The sequence below is a fragment of the Marmota marmota genome, unplaced genomic scaffold (genome assembly GCF_001458135.2).
Source record: "Marmota marmota marmota unplaced genomic scaffold, marMar, whole genome shotgun sequence".
Taxonomy (NCBI): Eukaryota; Metazoa; Chordata; class Mammalia; order Rodentia; family Sciuridae; genus Marmota; species Marmota marmota.
The window spans coordinates 5,686,651-5,710,793 of NW_026000119.1; the positions used below are offsets into that span (position 1 = coordinate 5,686,651).

General features: G+C 35.3%; 1 protein-coding gene across 1 annotated transcript in view; it reads left to right on the forward strand.

Annotated features, from left to right (window-relative positions):
- Antxr2 (ANTXR cell adhesion molecule 2) overlaps positions 1 to 24,143 on the forward strand; it is a 135,206-nt gene that overhangs the window by 48,047 nt on the left and 63,016 nt on the right. The window contains exons 12-14 of the mRNA XM_015499160.2: positions 8,124 to 8,219; positions 23,009 to 23,053; positions 23,954 to 24,046. Of these exons, the coding sequence (XP_015354646.1) occupies positions 8,124 to 8,219; positions 23,009 to 23,053; positions 23,954 to 24,046 (234 nt within the window). The remainder of the gene's footprint in view (positions 1 to 8,123; positions 8,220 to 23,008; positions 23,054 to 23,953; positions 24,047 to 24,143) is intronic.

Below are 24,143 nucleotides of genomic sequence, written 5' to 3' on the forward strand. Positions count from 1 at the left end.
AATTTGGGTTTTTTTTTTTTTTTTTTTTTTGGTGGTGCCAGGGATCGAACCCAGGGCCTTGTGCATGTGAGGCAAGCACTTTACCAACTGAACAATATCCCCAGCTCCAAACTTGAATGTATTTTAAAGGTGGATCTCTTGGAATGCCTAGACAGGTTAGATGTGGGGTGTGAAAACAAAAAAAAGACATTAAGAATAACTGCTTGCAGCCAGAAGGATGCATTGCCATCAGATAGAGGCAGTTTCTAGAAGATGAGGAGTTCCATTTTGGTACTGTTGAGTGACAGGTATGTATGAGATAGCTAAGTGTATATGTGAGAGAGGCCCCTGAATACATAAGTCACATGCTTTAGAGAAGGGTCTGGATTGGTGGTATGATCTTGGGAGTTATAGACAGTGGGTGGAATGAAATAGGCAACAACATTCCACATGATATTTATTGGGGGAAACAAGTGGCTTTCAGGAGGTTAGAGCAGGAGAAGGAAGAGTACCAGAGAAAGATTTTGTTTTTTTGGAGGAAGCAAGACAAACTGGTTCATAAAGGGACAGGATGTAGGTAAGAAGAGAGGTCAGGAAGCACGTTACAGAGAAAGAATAAACAGGGTCTGTGTGGAAGAATTGAGAACAGAAATATTTAGTCAGAGTGGAAATAAGTGGAAGGAAAAATTGGAAATGGGAAATTTTGACTAGATCATCAGTAACTTAAAACACCACACAGAGTTTGGACGGAATCCTACAGGCCTATAGTACCCAGAATCTACTGTACAGAAATGTCAATGCTGAAATTAAAAAAAAAAAAAAAAAGAGATTTTTTTTTTTCATAAAGCTGGATTTACTCAATGTGAAGGAATTCTTTATTCTGTAAATTTTCTTCCTCTGATTTAAAAATATCCTTTGATTCAGGTAACAACCATAGTAATTTGTCAGTATCGACTTCTCTTTCTTCTTTCCTTCCCTTTATCCTTTTTCCTTCCCTCTCTTTCTTCATTCTATCTTCTCCTTCTTTTCCTCATATTCCTCTTCCTCCTGTATATTTGGCAGAATGCTGAGCCAGTAAGACTGTATGAGAAGCTCCATTAATTTTTTTTTAGGTTTACTGTCTTTAAAAAATCATAAAATTTGACCTCAGTAGATAACAGTGTCTTTTTAAAAGGTTTCAGACATGAATGTGATGGCAGCATTCTATTTTGGGAAGATTCCATTAGTAGTGGCCTGCAAGAAAGTTAGAATGGAAAGAAAACAAAAAGCTTTTAGGAGACAAGTGCTGGAATTTAGGCATAAAACTTTGGGTTCTGAGTTTACTTACGGTGGTAGAAACAGTACTAGAAACAATAATAGAAGTTGTATTAATGAAGAAATACATATTATAAAGTGTCTTACGGGTTTGGAATGGAATGACTCATTTCAAAATATTGAATCTCATGGTGTAAAAGAATAATACTACCTTTGGAAACATCTAAAACCAGCTGATCTTGAGATGAAGAGAATTTTTATTGTAGGTAATGCTGATTAGAAAGGGTGGCAATGTCCAATGGGTAATTGTAGATATAACCTCAAGTCTCTGAGAAGCATCAGGACTGGAGATCAGCATTTAGGTTTCACTGTTGTTGAGGATAGGAAAAGGAAGAAAGATGGGAGAAATTAGAGTTAATGGAATTTTGAAATAGGAGGAATATGTACAAACACAAATTGTACTGGACAAAAGGAAGCAAACAAGGAAGATATTGTTCAAGACTACTGGAGGAGGGAAGAGAGATTAAATGGAACTCTGTTGAAGCCAATGGCTGGAGAATTTTTAAGAGCTCTAGTGGGGGAAATTGTGGGCTACCTCTGGGCTAATTTGTCTTACTTAAAGAAAAAATAAGTTTTCTCCTGCCTTCCTGGCAGGAGGTAGTACTGAAATGTAGAGCAAGGTGCCTACTGATGTTATAGATTCCTACCTTCTTCCTCTTCTGAGGTGGTATCTTCCTTGATGACTTTTCAAAAGAATGGCTTCCAGGTCCCAAAAAAGACATCCCTCCAGGATCTAAAACTGGCAAGAGGTTTTTTTTTTTTTTTGGTACTGGGAATTTAAGTTAGGGCACTTTACCACTGAGCTCCATTCCACAGCTTCTTTTACTTTTTTATTTTGAGGCAGGGTTTCACTAAGTTGCTGAGTCCACTCTATGTTGCTGAGGCTGACCTTGAACTTGAAATTCTCCTATCTCAGCTTCCTGAGTCACTGGGATTATAGGTGTGCACCAGTGTGCCCAGCTTTCCAGAGGCTCTTAAGGAGATCCATAAGCATTTCAAACTTGCAAATACAAATTTTCTAAAATAAGATTCTTTCAGAAAAGGGAGATCCCAGGCCCACAGTCAGGAACAAATCTGATCAGATTAAACTTTAAAGATTAATCAGGCTGAGGTGACAGGTAGGTTCATCTTGGTTGGTAGAATAAATGAATAAGTGACAGAGAAGGTACAATGCAGGACATCAAGATATGGGAAAATCAGAACGTGTATCAAATAGAGAAGAACAAGGAAGGTAGAATCCCAACATAAAGAGAAGCCAGCAGTAGGTGCCTGTGTAAGGTCACCAAGACCAGGACTGAGAAGAAGTCTGAGGGGTCACCAGAGACCTCTCTCCAGCTTCGCCTGAGGACCTAAAGCCTGCCTTTTTTTTGTGATTTTTATAATTATGCTAATGATTTCAGATAATAAATATTGTAATTCACTTCATCATATTAGTGATAGTTATAGAACATTTTTTTTCCTCATTAGATTTAACCATATTTTGTATTCAGCCTCAAATACCTCTGGTATGTGGCAGTAATATTACCATTTTATAGACATGGAAAGTGAGACTCAAGCTGATGCAGTGAACCTGCTGATTCGTACATTAAATCTCTAGTCACAGTAGAAGAGATAGTGGGTAATAGTATGATAAATACTGGGCACTGGGTTTAAATGATGTTCAGACTTTCAGGCATATTCAGATATAGAAATCAGGTAAAATGCAGTTAGCAATATTGCTTCTCATGAGGATGATGCTTTTGATTTTTACAGGTATTCAAAAACCAAACAAAATTAAACACTCTTGGTCTAGTAATTAATTAGTTGTTGTGAAAATCCCACAAACAAAAAAGATCCTTTATATGCTCCAAGAGCACCTGTGGTGTAGTCCTGTTAAATAGGCAAACAGGGCTCTGAGCTCCACTTTATTTTCTTCCAGGTTTGCTCATCAGCCCTGAGATGCTGATGGTAGAACCTGCTACTTATCTTTGCTTCTTTTTATATGTGGTCTTTATACAGGGCAGGTGGCCCAAAATTATTTGCTAAATGAGTGAATGAAATTAGTAGTATGTGTAGTTTAAATGTGGAGAAACTAAAAAATAAATTTTTTAAAAATAAATAATAAAATTTTTTTAAAAATTGGGTGAACTAAAGTTTAAGTTAAGAGATTGAAGACTGGAGTCTACAGAGGGTTTGTTTCTAAATAGTTCTTTCCCTTCATCTCTTCCAGTCTCTCTTTGTTTTTTTGTTTTTGTTTTTGGTCTGAGGAAATGAACTCACTAAGCCACATTTTTAGCCCTTTTTATATTTTATTTTTGAGACAGGGTCTTGCTAAGTTGCTGAGGCTGGCTTTAAACTTGTGATCCATATGCCTCACTCTCCCAACCCACCGGTATTACAGGTGTGTGCCACCACACCTGGTCTTATCAGTCTCTTAGATGTATCTCTGCTTAAAAAAATACAGTAAAAATGTCTTTTTTTTCCCTCTTGGAACTATTGATCTTTTACGGCCCTTTTAGAATAATAATATCAAGAACCCATTCTCTGAGCACAGATTGGGTACTGGACAGTGTGCTAAACTCTATTACACATGTGCTAAGCACTTTCTGGCTTCATTTAATACTCACAATTGAAGAGGAAGCTGTTACTAATATGTTGATTTTACAGATGAGAAAACTGAGGAACAGAGATCAGAGAGCTATTCCAATCCTTAGGGCACATTTAGGCAAACACATTAGAAGGTGCTGCTGTTAGGTGGACTAACCCCTCAGCAGGATGCATGGCTTGATGACCATAGCTTATGCTGATTATAGCTCTTACTATTCACTTGGAGCTTGGAGACTCTGAAAGGTTAAATTTCTTGCCCAGTTTCACAATCTAGTAAGTTCTTGAATTGAAATTGAACCCAAATCTGTTTTTTTCCCCTTGAACAAACACTTGAACAATCTGCCATTTTTTACCAGATCCAAAATTGATTTGTCTAGCACAGGGGTCAACAAACTTTTCCTGTAAAAGGCCAGATAGTAAATATTGTAGGCATTGCTGGGTGTCTGGTCTCTGTCACAACCAACTCAACTCTACCATATAGTACAAAAGCAGTCATAGACATTATGTAAATAAACAGCTGTGGCTGTGTTCAATAAAGCTGTGTATACCAAAATTTGAATTTCATGTGGCATATTCTTCTTTTGATTTTTTTCATCTATGCAATAATGCAAAAAAAATCTTAGCTGGGAGAGGTCTTAAAAAATAAATGAACTTGATTTAGCCCTTGAGCTATAGTGTGCTACTCCTGATATAGAATATTCCAAAGAATCCAGTAAATAGCTCTATCACCTAGTCCATGACTCTTTTTTCTTTCCCTAACTCTTAAGTTTATGGTAACAAAATTGTAGGCACCAATTTCTCCTCTTCTATGTCTGTTTTATTCTAATGTGGCTATTGTGACTAAATTATTTTCTAGATCCATCATAACATTCATGCAATTTTGAAACTTTGAGTGATTCCTCTTTTCTATCATTACTTTGCAAATACAGTAGTGGCCCCGATTTGTTTTTATACTTCTATAATTGTCTTGGGAGAATTTCAGTTGTGTTTGGGAAAGTTTTTGATTGTATATTATAACTTTCTTTTAATGAAAAAAAAAAGGAAAAGAAATTAGATGCAGATAAAGTTCAAAAACAATGTGTTTGGATGAATAGAAAATTGGTTCCTTCTATCCTAACATCAAGGCTTGAGGTTTGGCTTTGTCCCTATATAATCCTTAGAGGAGTTTTGACGTCAAAGCTTTGACTGGCATCTACATGCTGAGTCTCATGCTGGACTTCTCAGCTAACTTTCATACCTAAGTCTTCATAGACATCTGAAAATGTTACTTGTTCAGAACCCCTTTTTGTAAGAATGCAACATATGATCCATTGGAAGTTCACCTAACGAATGACTTTTAATTCAACACTGGCCAGTTCTCTCTGTACTGGACGATAGCTTTTCAGAGGTTTGTGTTTGACTTCTTTTCTTCAATCTCCTCGGCTGTCACCCAGTTTCCTCTGACTCCAGGCTCCAGTCAGAATGGGCTTTCTCTTATTTTTACAAGAGCCACTGATTCTGCCTCCACTCCTCCCCATCCCTTCACACATCTTCAAGAGATCCTCTCAGAGCCTAACCTGCTAGGTTAGTTTCCATTTTTACAGGTTCTCACACTGCTCACACTTTTGCTGAAGGTTTCTCTCTCTCCAGTAGGCTTTGTGAGGATTTTCCCTGGTACTTGTTTAACTGCCTGGTATGTAATGAGGGCTCATCAAATATTTTTTGAATGAATGAAAAATATTTTTAACTTCCAATAACATATATTCTACTAAGTTCAGGAAAAATGATATTATTGTGCTGAATATTTATTAGGATTATGTTTTGACCTGAGTTCTATCAAAAGAGAATGTTTCAGTAAAAGTGAGAAGTTTCTAGTTTCTGCCCATGAGACAGATCTGGGTGTAATTTTATTCAGCTCCATAATCTTCATCAGGCTTCTTAGTCCAGGGTTTGTAGCACTGTATCTGTTCACAGGCCTAAATTTGACATGTTTGACCTTTCTTAATTTGTTTATAAAGTTATGTGAACAATGAAATTATTTCCCTTTCATATCTGACATATCCTTGCTTTGATAATGGCTCTGGCAATCAAAACAAAGGAAATGGGAAAGCTGGAATTTGTATCCAATCAATTGAGCTAATGTCTGGGACGGGTACAATCAGGAGGTGTGTCTCAGACATATATGACAAAGTTGGGTATCATTAAATTATGTGCTTCCTCTTGCTTTATTTTCTATCATGCTCCAACTTAAAATAAGATCTGTAGGTCTTGAATGTGCATATTTTAATTTTAGTTTTTTTATATAAGGCTTTGGAATAAGTAGAGATGATAGTATTGTCATAATAAATGTATATTTTTATCTGGAGGGGCATAGTGTTTTGTCAATGCTATAATAAAGGCATTTTATTTTGAGGGAAAATAAAAAAAATTTACGTACCTCTCAGGGTCAGCCCAGTTACTTAGTATTCCAACTGGTGGCACAATTTTCTATCTTGTTCATGACATCTGAAAAAAATGAGCTAACTGCTAAATTTTAGCAGATTCATGTCCTGTAGTTGCATGTCCTTATTTCTGAAAAAGTGCAAATTCTAAGAAAGGAGGAACCAAATGTTCAGAACTCTTTTGAATGTTGTGCAGCACAGCCAAATAACCTGGGTTCTCAGGTGGGAAAAGGCTGGTGGGGAATGCTTAGTTCCTTCTGCTTGTGAACAGTCATGGATTGGAGACATCTTCATAAGACCTGGTATTTGAAGATGAGGTCAAAAATTTACACATTTATCTATGGCATACCTCAGTTTTCCATCTGCTTCTAAGTCATTCTTTTCTGTTTGTCTAGATTTTAAACCTTAATATAATTAAGCCTGTGGAGAATAGCTTGATTTTTTTTTCATGAATATTTAGAATTATGTGTTGAAAATGCACTGTGGGTATTTCCCTAAGCAGCCTGATATATGCTCTGGACTATTTTCTTTGGCTTTAAGACCAGAACACATAGATAGTTTCCTAAAATTTTCTATAAAAAATATTACTTTTTTTTCTCTCTCTTTCTTTTTGTTCTTCCCTGAATCCTTTCTCCTAAAACCAAACAAAGCAACAAAACCAACAAAAAACCCTGAAAACCAAAACTGAACTAAAGCACAATAGGATTACTGTGAATTCCAGAGAGTGGGAAAAAGATGCTGTTCTTCTCTTGTGAACTCTCTCTATCAAAAGTAAATGCATTTGCACTTTTTTTTTTTTTTTTTTGNTTTGTTCTTCTTTTTTTTTCTTTTTCTTTTTTTTTTTTTTTTTGCATTTGGAGTCTTATTTCTTTGGGATTCATTCTCACTGTTAATAGTTTTTAAATGCCAGGCCTGGAGTATACGGTAGCAAGTTGATTAGACATAGCCTGTGATTTTCTAGCACTCGCAATGAATCTTGGCAGAAAAAAGAAATGAAAAAAAAAGTCATAAATCTCATAATTATATTGTGAAAAGTGCTAAGGATTAAAATATTGATAAATATGAGCTGTAGAATTAGAAGGCGTACTTTCTAGCCAGAGGATCTAAGGAAGGCCTCCTGAAGAAGTGACTTCCCCTGGACCCTGTAGGATGAATTTAGGTGGTGGTTAGGATGAAAGGGTTACAGGCAGAGCCTAGAGCAGTTGTCTTGATGCCAGAGGAGCTTGGCAGTCAGGAAGTGAAAGGACACTCCTGTGGTTCCTGTGTAGGCAGGACTTAAACCGTTATCAGAGATCATCTGATCTGCCTTGATATATATCCGCCATTTGCCAGCAATAGTTGCTGCTGTTCACTTGTCATCTACTTAGATTTTTAAATATGCATGTTGTCTTACCATGTAAATGTACCAAGTAAACGGTGTTACATCATTATATAGTCTGGGGAAATCCTGTCTAAGGGTAATCATGCTTGAACTGAAATAATCCTTACCTAGACACAAAAGATAGGCACCATTGTCTAACCCCAAATAATGATTTTTTCCCCTACATTCCTTTATGACATTTTGAAACTGTCTGAAGCAATTTGGAAGATTTTATATTTATTATTACGTAACATAACATAACCTAACATGTATTAAATAAAATATAAATGAATTTATAGGATTTAAAGGAACATACCTGAAATTTGGTTGGGCATTATTATGCTTTCTGTATTACTTTCTAGTATTTCCTTAAAAAAAAAAAATGCATGTGGTATTTGACCCTAATTTTTGCTGGCTTTGTTTTTGCTGACCTAAGCTTTGTTTTTGTCTTTTCTCTACTTTAGTCTAACGGGATTGCAGCCATCATTGCTATTTTGGTGTTATTGTTACTCTTGGGCATGGGTTTGATGTGGTGGTTTTGGCCCCTTTGCTGCAAAGTGGTGAGTAAGAAGGATTTGCAACTCTACCCTTTTTAATTTATTTTTTTATTCAGTAAGTTGTAAATATGAATGAATGCCTCATTGTTCAGTAACAGCAAAGTTTCAATTAGTTACTTGAATTTTAATCATTTTACTGCTATAATAGATTTGGGAATGCATGCATGTCAACATGTATTATAAAATATCACCTAAAAAGTGTCTTAAAAATCAGATTCATAGAAAAAAAGCATTGAGAAATGTAGGAAAGTAGTTGGAATAAAAGCATTTCCACTCAAGTACAAGAAAAATTCAAGTAAATGGGATGATTTGTTTTCTGTTGAATTCATTGAAAGCAGTTGATAATGTCAGGTTTTTTTTTTTCTAAGTGGTTATGAATCTTTTGTTTCCTTTTTGAAGGCTCTACTCTTTCAAGATTTTTTTTTGTTTTCCCTCTGAAAAACATATTAGAAATAAGTCAAGTGCAGATGTTGAGGTATCTGTTAAATAGTCACTTTTGGAGTAATGACAGGTAGTTTTAATTTGTGTCATTTTTCATGTTTGCATAAAACCTGTGAAGGAGTGTGGGCTTGTCTTCACCCTCTATTGCTACATGCTTGGTGACTTAAAATAACTCAAATTCATTATCTAGCAGTTGTGTAATCACAGCTCTGATGTGGGTCTCACTGGGCTGAAAGGTGTCAGCAGGGCTGCATTCCTTTCTGCACCCCTAGGGTAGAGTCCATTCACACTCCATTCTCCAGCTTCAAGAGGCCATCCACATTTCTTGCCTCTTAGACTATTTTCTCCATCTTCAAAACCAACCATGTTTATCTCCTTGATGATTCTTCTGTATTCACATTTCCCTCTGACTCTGAACCCAGCTGGCAAAGGCCCTCCATGTTTAAGGAAACAGGTGATTAGGTTGGACACACTTGGATAATCCAGGATCATTTCCCATCTCATGGTTCTTAACCATATCTGCAAAATCCCTTTTACCATGTAAGGTAATTTATTCACAGGACCATGGAATTCAGTTTTGGACATCTTTGTGGCAGCATTATTCTGCCTACCCCAGGGTAATATGTTAAGTAATACATTTCAATACATTTCAAGCAATCCAATTTACACTATTCAAGTTCCATAGAAAATATTATCCCAAGGAAGCCTTCTTTCAAAGCATGCCTCCTACTTACTTTGAGAGTGCTCCTTTTTATATGAGCACATGATATAGAACTTGATAGTATGTAGATCATGGTAGTGTTTTACATGATGTTTCTAGTCTGCCCTCCCCGCCCCGCCCACCTTTGCTGATTTCAGCTTCTTTGCAATTTGAGGCAGTGCTTTGTATCACCCCTGCATTTATTATTAATTGTACTTCAGTCTGCTTTCATGAGGCAACTTTATAATTCTTTATCTCAGAGCAGTTGGCCCATGGAGGAGGCATAGAATTAACTCAGACAACATCAGAGACAAGAAGCATCCTGTCTCTTTGCTGAACTAATCAGTTTCCTGCCAGAGCAATTTATGCACAGACAGTTTCCTGTTATAATCTTGATTATCCTAGATATGGCTATTTTAGGGGGGCTACCATTCTTGAATCTCAAATTAAAAAGCAAAAAGGTGCCCTAATGTGATTTGTGCTCCTTGGTTTTTTAATTTAAACTTTACAGTGTTGGTTTCCTCCCTTTATTACTTTGCAATTTCATTTACTATTTACCAGAGGGCTCAGAAGTTATCAAGGTATATGAAACTTGTTTTTTTTTTTTTTTTTTAAATACATGCAAAAACGGAAATGGGCTTTTTGGGGAGGAACTTAGATGTTCTTGTATACAGATTTTGGCCATAATTTTGGATATTATGGAGAGCACTTCATCATCAGAAAGATTATGTTCCTTCTAACCCTGAGGCCTTGCAGATTATAAATCTTGGAGTGTCTTTATGAAATGCATAGAGAGGTCCTGTTAATTGTGTATAAGATGTCAGCAAGGCTTCCTATCATCAGAAACATCATGAATTAATGCTTTTTAATTTTGAACTTATTTGAGAGAACTAACTTTATTTTGTACCTAGGAATGTCGATTAAAAAGTAGCCAGTCCTGAATATAAGCTTATTTACACTTAGTATTCATACCTAGGTGCAAATGAATCATAGCGAATGTTTTCTTAAGTAGGTTTCAAAGCAGGGAGAAAGTAGAGGCAAAGTTCTACATTTAGCCCTTGGCAAATATGTATTAATCATCTGTTAGTGCCAGTTACTATGCTAGGAATTGGGGATACAACAATGCATATGAGCCAAGTGTGGTAGCACCTGACTGTAATCCCAGCTACTTGGGAGGCTGAGGCAGGAAAATAGAAAGTTTGAGACCAACATGGGCAACTTAGGGAGAACCTATCTCAAAATAAAAAAATAAAAATGCCGGGGATGTAGCTCAGAGTCAGAATGCTTCTGGGTTCCATCCCAAGTACCATATACACATACACAAATGCCTGCGATATGGTATGGAAATTCACATTTCATGTGGAAACACAGAAATATAGGCAAGTAAGTGTTAAGGGAGGGTCACAAGTGCCCAATAACAGGATGTATATAGAGCAGTAAGAACACAAAGGAACTGTTTCAGAAAAACAGGACTGAGTGAATGACCCCAAACTGAGTTTTGATGACTGAGACAGTGTAAGTGGATGAGGGACATTTTGATGAAGTGTGTGTGAAAAGTATGAGTTATTTTGGCATGCTTCAAAAAGGGCTAGGCTGAGATCTTGTATAAAAGGTAGGTAGTTTTGGTTTTGAGAAGAACCCAAAGGGAGGGCTTCCTGTTTCTTGTAGGTCTGAACTCATCCCAGGGGTGATAAGAAACCACCAGGGAGATCTGCTCAGTAGAATCATCTGAAAGGAGCTATGCCTACAGCAATGTTGAGCTCTGGTCCTGGTGAAGATTAAGACTGCCCAACTGAGTTCTATCAAAAATGGAAGTGGAAAGCCAGTAACAGATAGTGCACCTTAGATGTGGCCAGAGTCTCCTTTCTCCCTCCCTCCCTCCCTCTCTCTCTCTGTTCCTTCCTCCCTTCCTCTTTTCTTCTCTCCTCCCCTATCCTTACTTTCTATTGGGGATCTAATCCAGGCCCTTGCTAATGCAAGCTAAGCACTCTACCACTAAACCATGTCCCCAGTCCAAAGTAAAGTATCTAACAAAGGGCCTATAGTTGGAATCTTAAACTGGAAAGGAACTAGACTAGAGAAGAATGAAGAGGCCTTTAGAAAAGAAGCGGGAAGTGAGATCATAAAAAAAAAAAATCTTGAGTATATCAAAAGATGTAGTACAATTAAAGGGTATTTATTTTGTTCCTTTTAGAGAATATATTTGTGAAATGCTCAAATTAGAATGTGGTCATTTAAGTAATCCTTAGTAGTATTAAATTATTATGGATTAATTTGACTTGTCTATCATTACCAGAAAAATAACATTTTTTGTATTTGTAGTTATAGATGGACACAGTGCCTTTATTTTATCTCTTATTTTTTATGAGGTGCTGAGGATCGAACCCAGTGCCTGACACATCTTAGGCAAGTGCTTTACCCCTGAGCCACAACACCAGTCCCAGAAAAATAACTTTTTAATGGGAAATGAAATGCATTTACTTCAGCTTGTTGTTATACAGATTTCTTTTTATCTGAATATATTTTAAGTAATAGCAGCAAATGTGTGAATCAAATTTTTCTACTGAGGGGATTCAGTGGGACTGAACAGCTGAAAGAATTTGTTCTTGGGCACATTTGGAAAGTATCAGCTCCCCACCTCTGTGGGCATCAGGAGCCCAGGAGCTCTTACCAAGATGGAGAACCTGGAGAAAGAGGCCTCAATGTCTATCCCATGTTCTTTACTCCTTTATTTTATATTTTATCAAATACTGAGACAAGAAACATTAAGTCATATTTTATGAAATGATTGGACTTTTCATTGCTTGGATATTACATTTTCACAGGTTTTAATCGATGGCTCAGTGGCATCAATGTTATTGCCTTTTAGACAGTGATTCTCAGGGTTTTGGTTTTCTGGGTTTTCTTTCTGCCTCAACAATGGAAAGGTATCTGAGCAGTGGTGGGCAGTTTTCCAGTGATGGTGGCTCTCCCTGAGAGGAAGGGGTGAGTAGGGTGAGCCATCTCCACAGGTCACTAGAGTTTGAAAAAGAGGGGGGTAAGAAGAATGAAGATACTCAAGTCTTAATCCCTGTGCTTGTCACCTGTGTGGCCAAAGGATGACTAAATTGTTTTGAGATGGAGAGATTATCCAGGATGACCTGGGAGCAGGGGCTAAATGCAATAACAAGTCTTGTAAGAGGGATACAGAGGGAAAGGGGATAACAGAGGGGAGGAGGCAGTGTGTCTGTGGAGGTGGCCTTGGGAGTGATGCAGCCACCAACCAGGGGATACCAGCATGAGCAGAATCTGAAAGAGGCAGGGGCAGATTATTCCACCCTGGGAGTCTTTAGAAGGACCAGCTCTGCCAATAGCTGATTTCAACCCCGTAAGACTCGGTTCAGACTCCTGATTTCCATAACTGGAAGAAAACAAATTTCTGTTATTTGAAGCCACCAGGTTAGTGATAATTTGTTATAGCAGCAACAAATGAATGTTTCTGCTATTCTCTAGAGTTAGGAAATCGCTACTTAGGCCTATAAGTTTTGGAAATTGAGATTAGAATAGCTCTTTTTGACTTTTTGGGGTAATTGTCAAATAAGTACACATAATGCTTTATATACTGAGAAGAATTTACTCACATTTCTAGAGTGACCAGGAATTTTTGAATGAAACATCTTTACAATTTTCAGAAGTGTCCAAGGCATATGTGACATTTGGCATAGACTCATTTGACAACAGGGATCTGTGCACAGGTTTCTCAGGGTGGTAGTACTTGTAAGAAGGAGCCCGTACAATTTCATTCAGATTTAGGTATTGAACAATTGAATCTCTTGAAAGATAGAATTTGACATTCTTAACCCACAGAGAAAAATGAAGCACTCTGACATTTAACTAAATACTGTATGTATGAAACCACAGTATGTACCTGGTTAGCTGAAGCACTTTGAGACCAGGAAACAAGAAAAAGATGAAAGTCAGAAACATTCCTTCTTGAATATTTTATAGTGAAATTTTAGCAAAATTGCCTAGTATAAGGTAGTACATTTTTGGCACTACTTAAGTAAAAGTATAATTAAATGATGAATTAACACTATATTTGTTTGAAACTATCTCCTCTTTAGATTAATAATTTCATGAAGGCAGAGTACTGTGTGTTTTATTCATCATTGTTTATGTTAATGTTGCACAGTAAATAATTGTTATTGGATACATTTTCTTTTTTTAATTTTTTTTTTTGCATTACAATCCTTATTACACATAAAGAGCACAATTTTTCGTATCTCTGTACAGATACATCTTCTTGAACTGTATCAATTCTTAGAATTGAGAAATTTGATATCTCTTTACCTGAAAGTCAGGTGCACAATAGGGTGCTTTGTTGTTATTTATAATAAAAATTCTTCTCACTATGGAGAAATATTGTGTTTAAAGGAATTATGATGTAAAATTGTTCTTTGTATAATTTTCACTTTGTGTGTGTGTGTGTGTGTGTGTGTGTGTATGTAGTGTGCTGGGAATTGAGCCCAGCCCTAATTTTCCATTATTTTGTTTAAATATGTTACTCATACATACAATAGGAAATAAGGCCTATATAATCTTATATGGTAAGAGCCAAGGTACATTTGCATAAGAATTTATTGATTATATAAAACTTGGAAGTAGAAACAACTTTTGTCTAGTTGCTGCTAACAATACCCCACAGGGATTTCTAACCAGAGGACTATTAATTTGTATGGAAAAAAATACATCTTTACTTTTACTTCTAACTGAAACTTTTCATTTCTTTCATTCATGAATGTAATCCATTGTCTACAAAAGTATTATCTATTCTGAATACTGTGTTGGCCATAGTAATCACAGATATATATCCTATATCACATTTTATAGTTCAAATACTTGTCAAACATTTTATATGCATCACTACTTCAAAATTATGGTAATAATTAGATCTCATTATTTAATAAGTTAATAAATAAGCATACATATTTTTATAGAACTGTTTTTTTACAGATTAGATCATTATATGTTAATATAATTGAAGTCCCTTAAATGCTATAGATTCGATATACCTTAATTGTCATGGGAAGGAGTTCATGATAAAGACTGCCAAAGAGGGACATAGATTAAAGTTAAAGGGAAAGTTTCTGTTGTGGAATATCTGCTCACCCAAGATGTTTTTAGATTTATTTGTTTATTTTGGGGAGTACCAGGGATTGAACTCAGGGGACTTGAACAGTGAGCCACATCCCCAGCCCTATTTTGTATTTTATTTAGAGACAGGGTCTCATTGAGTTGCTTAGTTCCTTGCTTTTGCTGAGGCTGGCTTGAACTCTCTATTCTCCTGCCTGAGCCTCCAGAGCTACTGGTATTACAGGCATGAACCACAGCGCCTTATGTCCAAGATGCTTTTAATATGAAATTAAAAAAAATAATTTTTAAATCCTTCAATTCATTTGATGAGTATTTTTCAAGTTGTGAGAAAGAGAGAATTATTTAAGGCATTGTGAATTGTGTCCTTTGCTTTTTTTTAATGCAGAAATAGAAATTGAAACCAATGATCCCTAGTACATCCTATATTTTTAATAACAGAACTCTTATGAACAGTTGAATTTTCAGGCATTATCATTAATGAATTATAGGCTGTGTTAAATTTGTAAACCGTTCCATAGGGGGGAAAGTTCTCATTTTTGCATGGTGTTATGTCTCCCCACTTATTACTCTCATGAAGTATGCTCACACCCACCCTCAAACAGTTGCTTTTTTTTTTTTTTTTTAACCAAAGACATCTGCAGTATCCTTTCTTTTTCCTTGGATTAAAAAAGGGGATGGGGCGGTAGGTAAGAACAAAACTTACCATGAACTGAATTATATAAGTGAAATATCAGAAAATATATATGTTTTCATCATTTTTTTTAAATCTTTGAGGATATGTTGAGTTTGGGGCAGATTTGTTTTACTAATAAGGATAGCTGAAATGACAGTTGTATAGTTGCATCATTTGGGAAAACCAGAATTACAGATGTAAGGCTAATGAGGTGGCAAACAAAGGCTTTTTGGAGTGTTGTCAATGAGTATATTATTCAGCTGCAAATAAATACTTGAATATGCCGGAAATGATAAATGTTCACTTTGCTTTAGTGACCTTGGCCAGGGAAAACTACAAACTCATTTTTTTCCCTTAGTGTATTTAGGACATTACAGAAAAATCTCATGAATCTTGAATTTAGAAAACAATTTTAAAAGTTCTCTTTTTAAACCTTAATTTGCTTATAAGTAAGTTGAGCTTTCATGATGAGGATGTATCTGACTAGAGCTCTATAGAATCATTTTCTTAGCCAGCAACAGCTGTGCTGTTCTTTCTAAATAGTAATAATGCTTCTACATTGCACTTGTTTTTTATTGTTGAGGAGGGCTCATGGTGCCTTTATTGAGTTACTTTCAGAGGAGCCTGATTTTTTTTTTTTTTGGAATGCACAATAAAACATAAGTAATTTAAATTTTAATATGCCTTCCTTGCACCATTAATTAAAATGATTTATGTGTGGTTGCCTCCTTGAAATACAGTGTGATGTTAGGACGTATTGCTTCCATGGTAATGTTTTCCAACAGAGCATCATTTATGAAACAGGGTATCAAATTCTTCTGGGTCTGAGTTTATTTGCTTTGACAGCAACACCTTTACTTAACTTCCTGGCAGAATATACTCTCACACTGTTCTTCCCAGGTCTCATTTGGCATTTTAGATTGTATTTATTGCCTAGATTTCTGGCCACTTACTTATTTGTTCAAAGTAAGATTCTTTGAACACTGATCGTTTGCCACATAGGATGAGATAACCCGGACCATTATTTTGGTCTGGATGTTGAAACCGTCTATCTTTGTGGAATTATAAAAGGACTTCCCAAATACTAATAAAAGAGAACTTTTTGTTTATGGACTTGAGAAGAAAGGCGCTATACTCGCCCTCTGATCTTATCAACAAGAAAAAGGAGTGTGAGAGGAAGATCCACATATATTTTAAACAAATTCTTGTAAACACTAAGAATGTTTTCTATATTGTCTATTGTCTGTGGGCTCTTAGGCACTTAAATGACATTGTTGATGGTTTGGGCATTTCTTTTTTGCGACCAGCAAGAATTAGTTCTCAAATGCTACTCAATCTACAGTCATTGTACAGTATCTGCTTTTTTTTCCTTTTTTTTTTTTATTCAAAGCAGTTTAATGTTGACAGTTCTTTTCACTCTTTTCTGAATATCGGAACATATGATTGCATCAAGCTGGCTGCAGGCTCCAGGGCTGACATTTTCTAGCGCAGAGAATGCCCACATCACTCGAACATTTGAAAAGTGTTAATGAGCGGATCAAAAGGACTGTTGCCTGAAGCAGCTAACTTTTTTTTTTCGTTTTAAGAAATCGGCTTTCCTCCAAACTGAAATTCTCATTCTAGCAGCTAAGTAGATGAGATGTAATCCTCCCTGATGATGATAATAACAAATGAAAAAAAAATTGGAGAAGAATCAAACTCTGCATATGGTTCATAAAGTGGTGAAAGTGTTTTCCAGAATTTTCAATACAGAGCTGAAGGATGCTAAGTGGAAAAAATCCTGGCAACTAGGCAATATTATGCCTTTTAAAATCTGCAAATTCTCATAAAATATGGTGCATATGAATACATCCTTTTCTGAAATGAATGTGTTCTTGCACTATTTAATATAAGAATGGGATTCTCATGGCTGTTATTTTACATGTATTTGGACAACAGTTAGTTTTCCTTTTCTCCTGAACTAGTTTCACTGAAATGTAGGGTGTCAGTTGGGCATAGATGTTTGCCATTTTCGGCTTTTGGGCCAAATGACTTCAGATCATTTTCACCCTCTGTTGTTACTTATGAGGCTGTGTGGTAGAGTGCAGACAGGGAGCATTTTGAAACATCACACGAAAACCATTTTATTTTCTATTCCAACATTTATAGGTGAGTGATATTGTGAATGTTAGTTAACATGGTATGTTTCTATAAAATGGCGATAAACTTATGCAGTTATCATAAACATTAAATATAATTCTATACATAGATGATCTAACTATCATCTATGTATTATTCATCCATCTATCCTAGTAAGTAAAACTGCTCCAAATAGCTTAGGCCTTTTCTTCTGCATACTTTTAATTTGCAGTCCAAATCTTATTTTAAAATGTCACATGACAGAAGTTGAACTGTTTGAAGGTATATGGACCTGGATCCTGGATTGGAGATCTAATTCTATGTTTTCTCCTCATATGTACTTGGGGAAAATTATTGAAATTAGTGCCTTCCTTTTTTATATTTAAAATGGGGACAAGCACAGGGTTATTTTAAGAATAGGAGAAATAGAGAGTATGGGCCATATGGCAGTCACAACAAAGAATGGTTATCTTTAATAGTAAGAATAGTACACAGCTGAGCTTTAGCTCTGGTTTAGTTCCTGAAAGTTCTGTTATTTGTTGTGATTGTGGTTGTCTCTTTTGATTTATTTTTAATTTTTTTTTGTATCAGGGATTGAACCCAGGGGCACTTAACCAACAAGCCACATCCTCAGCCCATTTTTATAGTTTATTTAGAGGTAGGTTGTCCCTGAGTTGCTTAGGGCTTGCTGAGTTGCTGAGGCTGGTTTTGAACTCACAATCCTCCTGCCTCAGCCTCCCAAGCCATTGGGATATCTTTTAATTTATTATATTGAAATTTCATTTAGGTAGAGCTTTAAGAGCTTTATTTCCATTATTAACAATGTAGAAAATATACTTTCCTGGACTTCAAAATCACTTTAAATTTATAACTTCATGCAGTCAGTCATTTATCAGATTAATTACATGTTATTGGAAAACACAAATCCTAAGTTTCTTTTCTGGAATAAGATGAATACAATGCACAGGGACATATGGCCCTACTTAGTTATGTAAAGGCATAGATTCAAGAGACCTGATGGAAGCATTGTGATACATATTTTTATTTTATTAGAATCTTCTTGTTTGAAAGGACCTATAATTAATCTTGTTTATTTCCCAGGTGAAGAAATTGGGATGATCTTATGTTTTCCCAGGTGCCATTGAGTTCATTAATTCTCTCATTTCCCTGGTTCAGAGAAAAAAATGATGCTTCATTTTCTTTTCTTTTCTTTTTTTATTAGTTTTATTTTTATGCAGTGGTAAGGATAGAACCCAGTGCCTCACGGGCTAGGCAAGTACTCTGCCACTGCGCTACCGCCCCAGCTCTTAGTGCTTAATTTTTTTTTTTGGAACTAGCAATATTTTAGTTTCAGGGACATCTATCCATCATTTATATACATATTCACTTAATATTTTACTTATAAATTTGGAGATTGGCTGTGATCCTTTGTGAACTTTCCTAGTTCTTTTTGCTTCACTTTGAATCATATTTTCAGTATCTGCTCTCTGAAAAGCACTTTGTTAGGTACTCAAGGTATTTATAATAAAGGAGGAGAAATGAGCATTGCCCTTACAAAATCTACAATTTAGAAGGCTAGGGCTGTAGCTCAGTGGAAGAGCTCTTGTTTATCATGAGTGGATCCTTAGGGCGAAAAAAAAAAAAAAGGAAAGGAAGAAATCTATGTTTTTAAAGGAATATTTTAGAAATCACAAAATAAGCACTAAAATCCAAACTAATAAAGTATGAATGGCTCAACTGTGCATGAATATATATTTTGAGAAGTTTAAATCTTCTAGATAAAGTAATAGATAGTTGTTAGACTGGTCTGGGAAGGCTGGATGAGGCCATATTAGGTCTCCATGTTAGGAAATGGTTTATTATATTTGAGGGGAGCAGAGGGATCATCAGTCTGGTTAGAGTAAAGGTGTATGTAAAGAAAAGCTCGTAGATAGGATGTTAGGGCTGAACTGTGGAGCAGCTGGTATATGCTGAGACATTAGAACAATGAGAACAGAAATACTGGATCATGTACATGTACAGAAAAAGGGGCTTTGGTTTTTGTCTACCTTAGCATTTCCAGTAAAGCAAAGGATTGCAAAGATGTCTCTCATGATCCTGTTGTAAGTTTGACAGAAGCAAAGTGGTCATGTGAGGGTTTTAAATTGAAACTTAATTTTCTCATACCAGTACCAAACTAGATGCTATATAGGATAATGACACACACAAAAAGGAAAAATTATGGAAGAGGATTTTCAGTAATTATTAGGTGGATATAATATAGATCAGGGTTGGGGATACTATTTGTTTCTTCAGAAATTTATATATCTGTGCAAGACATATAGGTAATAAGCCAGTAGATTTGAAATCCTCACAATGAAAAGAGAATGAGTTCAGATATATTATTCTCAGTCTTGGTGGAATGGAAGAATGTACATTAATCTTTCTTTAGTGAGAAAAGTCCAGAGAGCACTTTATGATGATTTGCAAACCTAAGGGGAAGCATGTTTTGTAAATTTGTTTCAATAAAATTTAGTAATTCATGGGTTTGAATCATAGGGATCAGAACTATTAATTCATTTTAATGAAAGAAATGATTGATTAGACATCTGTTAGAAGACTATTGACCTGGTTACATAGATTAAAATGAGGGTTGGGTTAGTGATAAAGAAACAAGCTAGAAGTTTAATTTAACTACATGTACAGCGTGTAGGCATTAATGCTCCCAGAAGCCTTTAGTGACTATAGATTATTAATCAATTTAATCAATATTATTAATTAAGATGCTTAGAAGAGGGAGGTGAGGAATGATGAGGTGCATCTGTTTTGTCTGAGTACCATTCATTTATTTATCATGGCTCACCTATGTTTAAAGAATGCAATGATCAGTTCTGAGAACCACAGTTAAGACACTGACTAATGTAAATTGAAGAAACTGAACAAGATGACCTATAACTCAGAATCATTTCATGAGAAATGGTTGATATATTTAGCTTCCAAAATGGATAGACTCAACAGAATTAGGTAATTATCCCAGTATTCAAAAGTAGGAATTTCTGTTCTCTGTAAGAAAAATTGTGTGTGTGTGTGTGTGTGTGTATGTGTGTCTATAAGTGTCTGTGTATGTCCATTTCCAGACTCTAGGACCAGGGCTTAAGAGTGGAAAATGCAGAGAGAAGCTTTGGCATCATTTGGGGGAAAAACTTTCAAATGATGACTTCTTGCCAGTGGAATGAATTGCTATGTGAGGTAGTGAATTTCTCTTTGTTGCAGCAGTCCAAACATAGTTGGACTATGATTTGGTGGGAATATTTTAGAATACTGAAGTTTTGCTTGTGTGTATATTGGAGGAGTTGAAAAATGTACTCACTATTTTTTAGATCCAGAAAATGTTGAGTTCATGATTTTAAGTAGTGACAGTGGGAATGGAGTAGAAATTTCCTTGTCCTTCCTCTCTCTGCTGTTCCTCTCTTTCCTTCCTTCTTCCCTTTTATTTCTCTCTCATTTTTAATCCCTTTTTCAATTCCTTCATTTTTCTCTTCCTAACTTTTCTTTTTTCCTTCTTTCTTATTTTCTTGAAAGTCTGATTTGTGCCAGGCATCTACTGAATTATTGGGAAGGCAGTGAGAAACAAGGCAGAAATAAAACTGGTTCTTATGGAACTTCAGGTTTTTGAAGCTAAATAACATTATGTATGCTGATAAATGTTGGGGAAGAGAAGAGAGTTTTCTGTCCATATCAAGGAAATCTTAGCTACTTTGGGAAGATAAGGAATTCATGGGGAGACAGGAGACAGGGAGGGGGAAGGGAGAGGGAGAGGGAAGGGGAGAGAGAGAGAGAGAGAGAGAGAGAGAGAGAGAGAGAGAGAGAATTTCAAGGAATCTATTGGACATAGAATTGATTTGGTGGAGTCCTTCAAAAGTGAGAGAGAGAGATTATGCTAACATTTTGAGATTCTAATTGGAAAGAGTGACCAACTTGAAAGACACAGGAAGGTAGGGAGGGAGAGTTGGCTTTTAAATGAAGATGAGTGAGTTGGTTTGGATCTTGCTGAGTGAAGTACTGACACATCTGGGTTTCATCGCATGCTGCGGGAATGCAAGTTTGTAATGATATGAAGGGACTTCCTCTTTTAACAAAGGAAAAATACCTATAGCTTGATAACCTTAAATTTATTTTGTTTAACTTCAGTATTATTTTAAATCTGAATCCTCTGCAGGCATTTATTTATGAGATAACTAAAAAAAAAAAACACAGATTTTTAACTTTCAATATTATTAAGAATAATATAAATATATTATATAATATTTAATATACATATAATAATAATATAATTTTATGTTTATTGATAAAATAAAATGGAACTAAATAAAAGGGTTAAATAGAAATAACAGAATTTCTTGCAGGATTCAAAAGGAGACTTGGTCAAATTAAATTACTGTCCTGTTATATTTATATAATTGTCACTCTCTGGGTATTTCTCCTGAGGTTTAGAGCTAGTCTAAAATTTGAATAATGAAAAATTATATACACTGAAAATTATGGACCAATTCTCTAAATATTATCAATAAAATTAAAGTTTTAAACCCCTTTCATTATGGAAAATTTCAAGCTTTTGCAAAGAGATAGACTAATACAATGAATCCCCTGTCCCTGACACTCAGCTGCAAGTTTATTGTGAGTTTTATTCCATCCATACCCCTTCCACTTCCCCATTCCAAACTATTTTTTTTTAAATCAGAATTATACTATTTTCTTCTGGAAATATTTATGTATATCTTTAAAAGATTTAAAAAAGTCTTTAAAAAAACATAACCATGATAAATAGTAATATATTCAGTAATACCTCATCTTCAATGTCATAGTAGTTTTAAGTTTTTAAAAATTTAATGATGTAATTGAAATATTTGACATTAGATGAAGATAAATATTTACATTTTTAGTTTTTCCTCTTAGAATAGAGACTTGGTTATGGTTCTGAATTATCAAAAGCCATTGGCATGTGATCAAGACTTTCTATCACGATGAAGTGAAAGTCCAGATATCCCAGGACCAGTGAAGTTCATTTTCAATTAGGTGGAGGGTCTATTCCTCTCACAAGAAGCATTAACTATAATTCAAATAAAATTTAATGACAATGATTTATAGGAATGGAGCCTTGGCTAAAACGTCAATTTGTAAAAAGCAGCTAAATTCTAGCAGCAATTTAGTTTTGTCACAATTCTGTGGATAAAACTGGCTCAGCAAGGAGACGATTGCTCAGAATCTCATGCAATTGCAGTCAGGTGTCAATTAAGCCCATGTCATATGAAAGTTCAGTGTGACTGTGTCCAAGATCAACTCTTCTCTCATATAATTGGCTCATCCTTTGGGGTGACTAAAACAGCTGGGGGCAGTATCTCTCCATCACCACTTGACCTTTCTTTAAGATTCCAGTGGTCTTCTTTACAGCTTGATGGTCTCAGGGTAGCCTTCTGAGTGTGTGTTCCAATGATGTGTAGAAAGGTGAAAAATCTTTTGACTTAGCCTCAGTTATCATGACCATTTCTACCTCATTCTGATGGTCAAAAGCTAGTTATAGGCATGCCCAGATTTAAGAGGAAGGCCATAAATATTATGAGGCAAGGTTCTTTGGGGACATCTTTGAAGTATTTTACCAATCTATTTATTTTTATACATTCTTACTTTCTCATGCCTGTGTCATAACACATTTACATTTTATTTTATTTTATTTTATTTTGTGTACAGGTTATCAAGGATCCTCCTCCACCACCACCACCTGCACCAAAAGAGGTAAATGAATGCCTAGGAAAAGGATATGTGTGGTCTTTTTCCATATAGATACCATCCCCAAATGTAATCAATTCCATTTGTTTTTAAAAAGCTCTGACATCTAAGTATTGACTCTTTACTTTATGAAAATCAATTGTTATTTTTCATCTCATGACTTCTTTTATGTGCTAGAGGAATGAGGTCCTCATACATTGGTAGACATAAATCAGGATCAGTAGTATGTAGAGACTATATATACTTTTTATAGCAATATATTAATAGACCTAATGTCACTTATTTATAAAATGTTGGACAATCCAAGATGGCAGTGTGTGGACATTATTACCTTCTTCAGGCGGATTATTGCTTTAATAATACTTGGTTAGTGAAAATCATATTAGCATCATAAGTTAAGGAAGGTACTGGTTGCATTTGCAAAGTTTCTCAACTGTCTATCTTTCTACTAAAAGTTCTACAGATCTCAAACATATGTATACATTGATGCTTGAAGTGATTATTGAAATGCTGTCCTAAATTTAATGTTTTATCTTTTTAAGTATGAATTGATGAATAGATTTTGCAATAAACCAGTGATGCTCAGAGGTTTTTTTTTTTTTTTTTTTTTTTTTTTTGTTGTTGTTGTTGTTTTTTTTTTTAAAAAAAACAACTTCTGATAACCTAGGAGTGATGTGGGGAGGTACTTAAAGTTTGAGGAAGGGAAGAAGGAGTCTTCATACCTTTTAGAATTCCACTTGAATTTTATATTTGTAAACATAAATACACATAGATGTTCTGTATATAATTTTTATTCATTTTCCATAATGATGGCATTATTTTTAAAATGTTTAAATGTGAGCCACTTCTGACTAAACAATATTTTATAAAATTAATTAAGCTTATATTAAAAATATATTTTTATAGGAAGAAGAAGAACCTCTGCCCAACAAGAAATGGCCAACTGTGGATGCTTCTTATTATGGTGGCCGAGGGGTTGGAGGAATTAAGAGAATGGAGGTTAGTGTATTTTAAAAAATAGAAGTATATAATATAAAATATATATTTCTAAAACCATTAAGCCAGGGAAATTTAGCTTTTCACATTTCAGTATTCA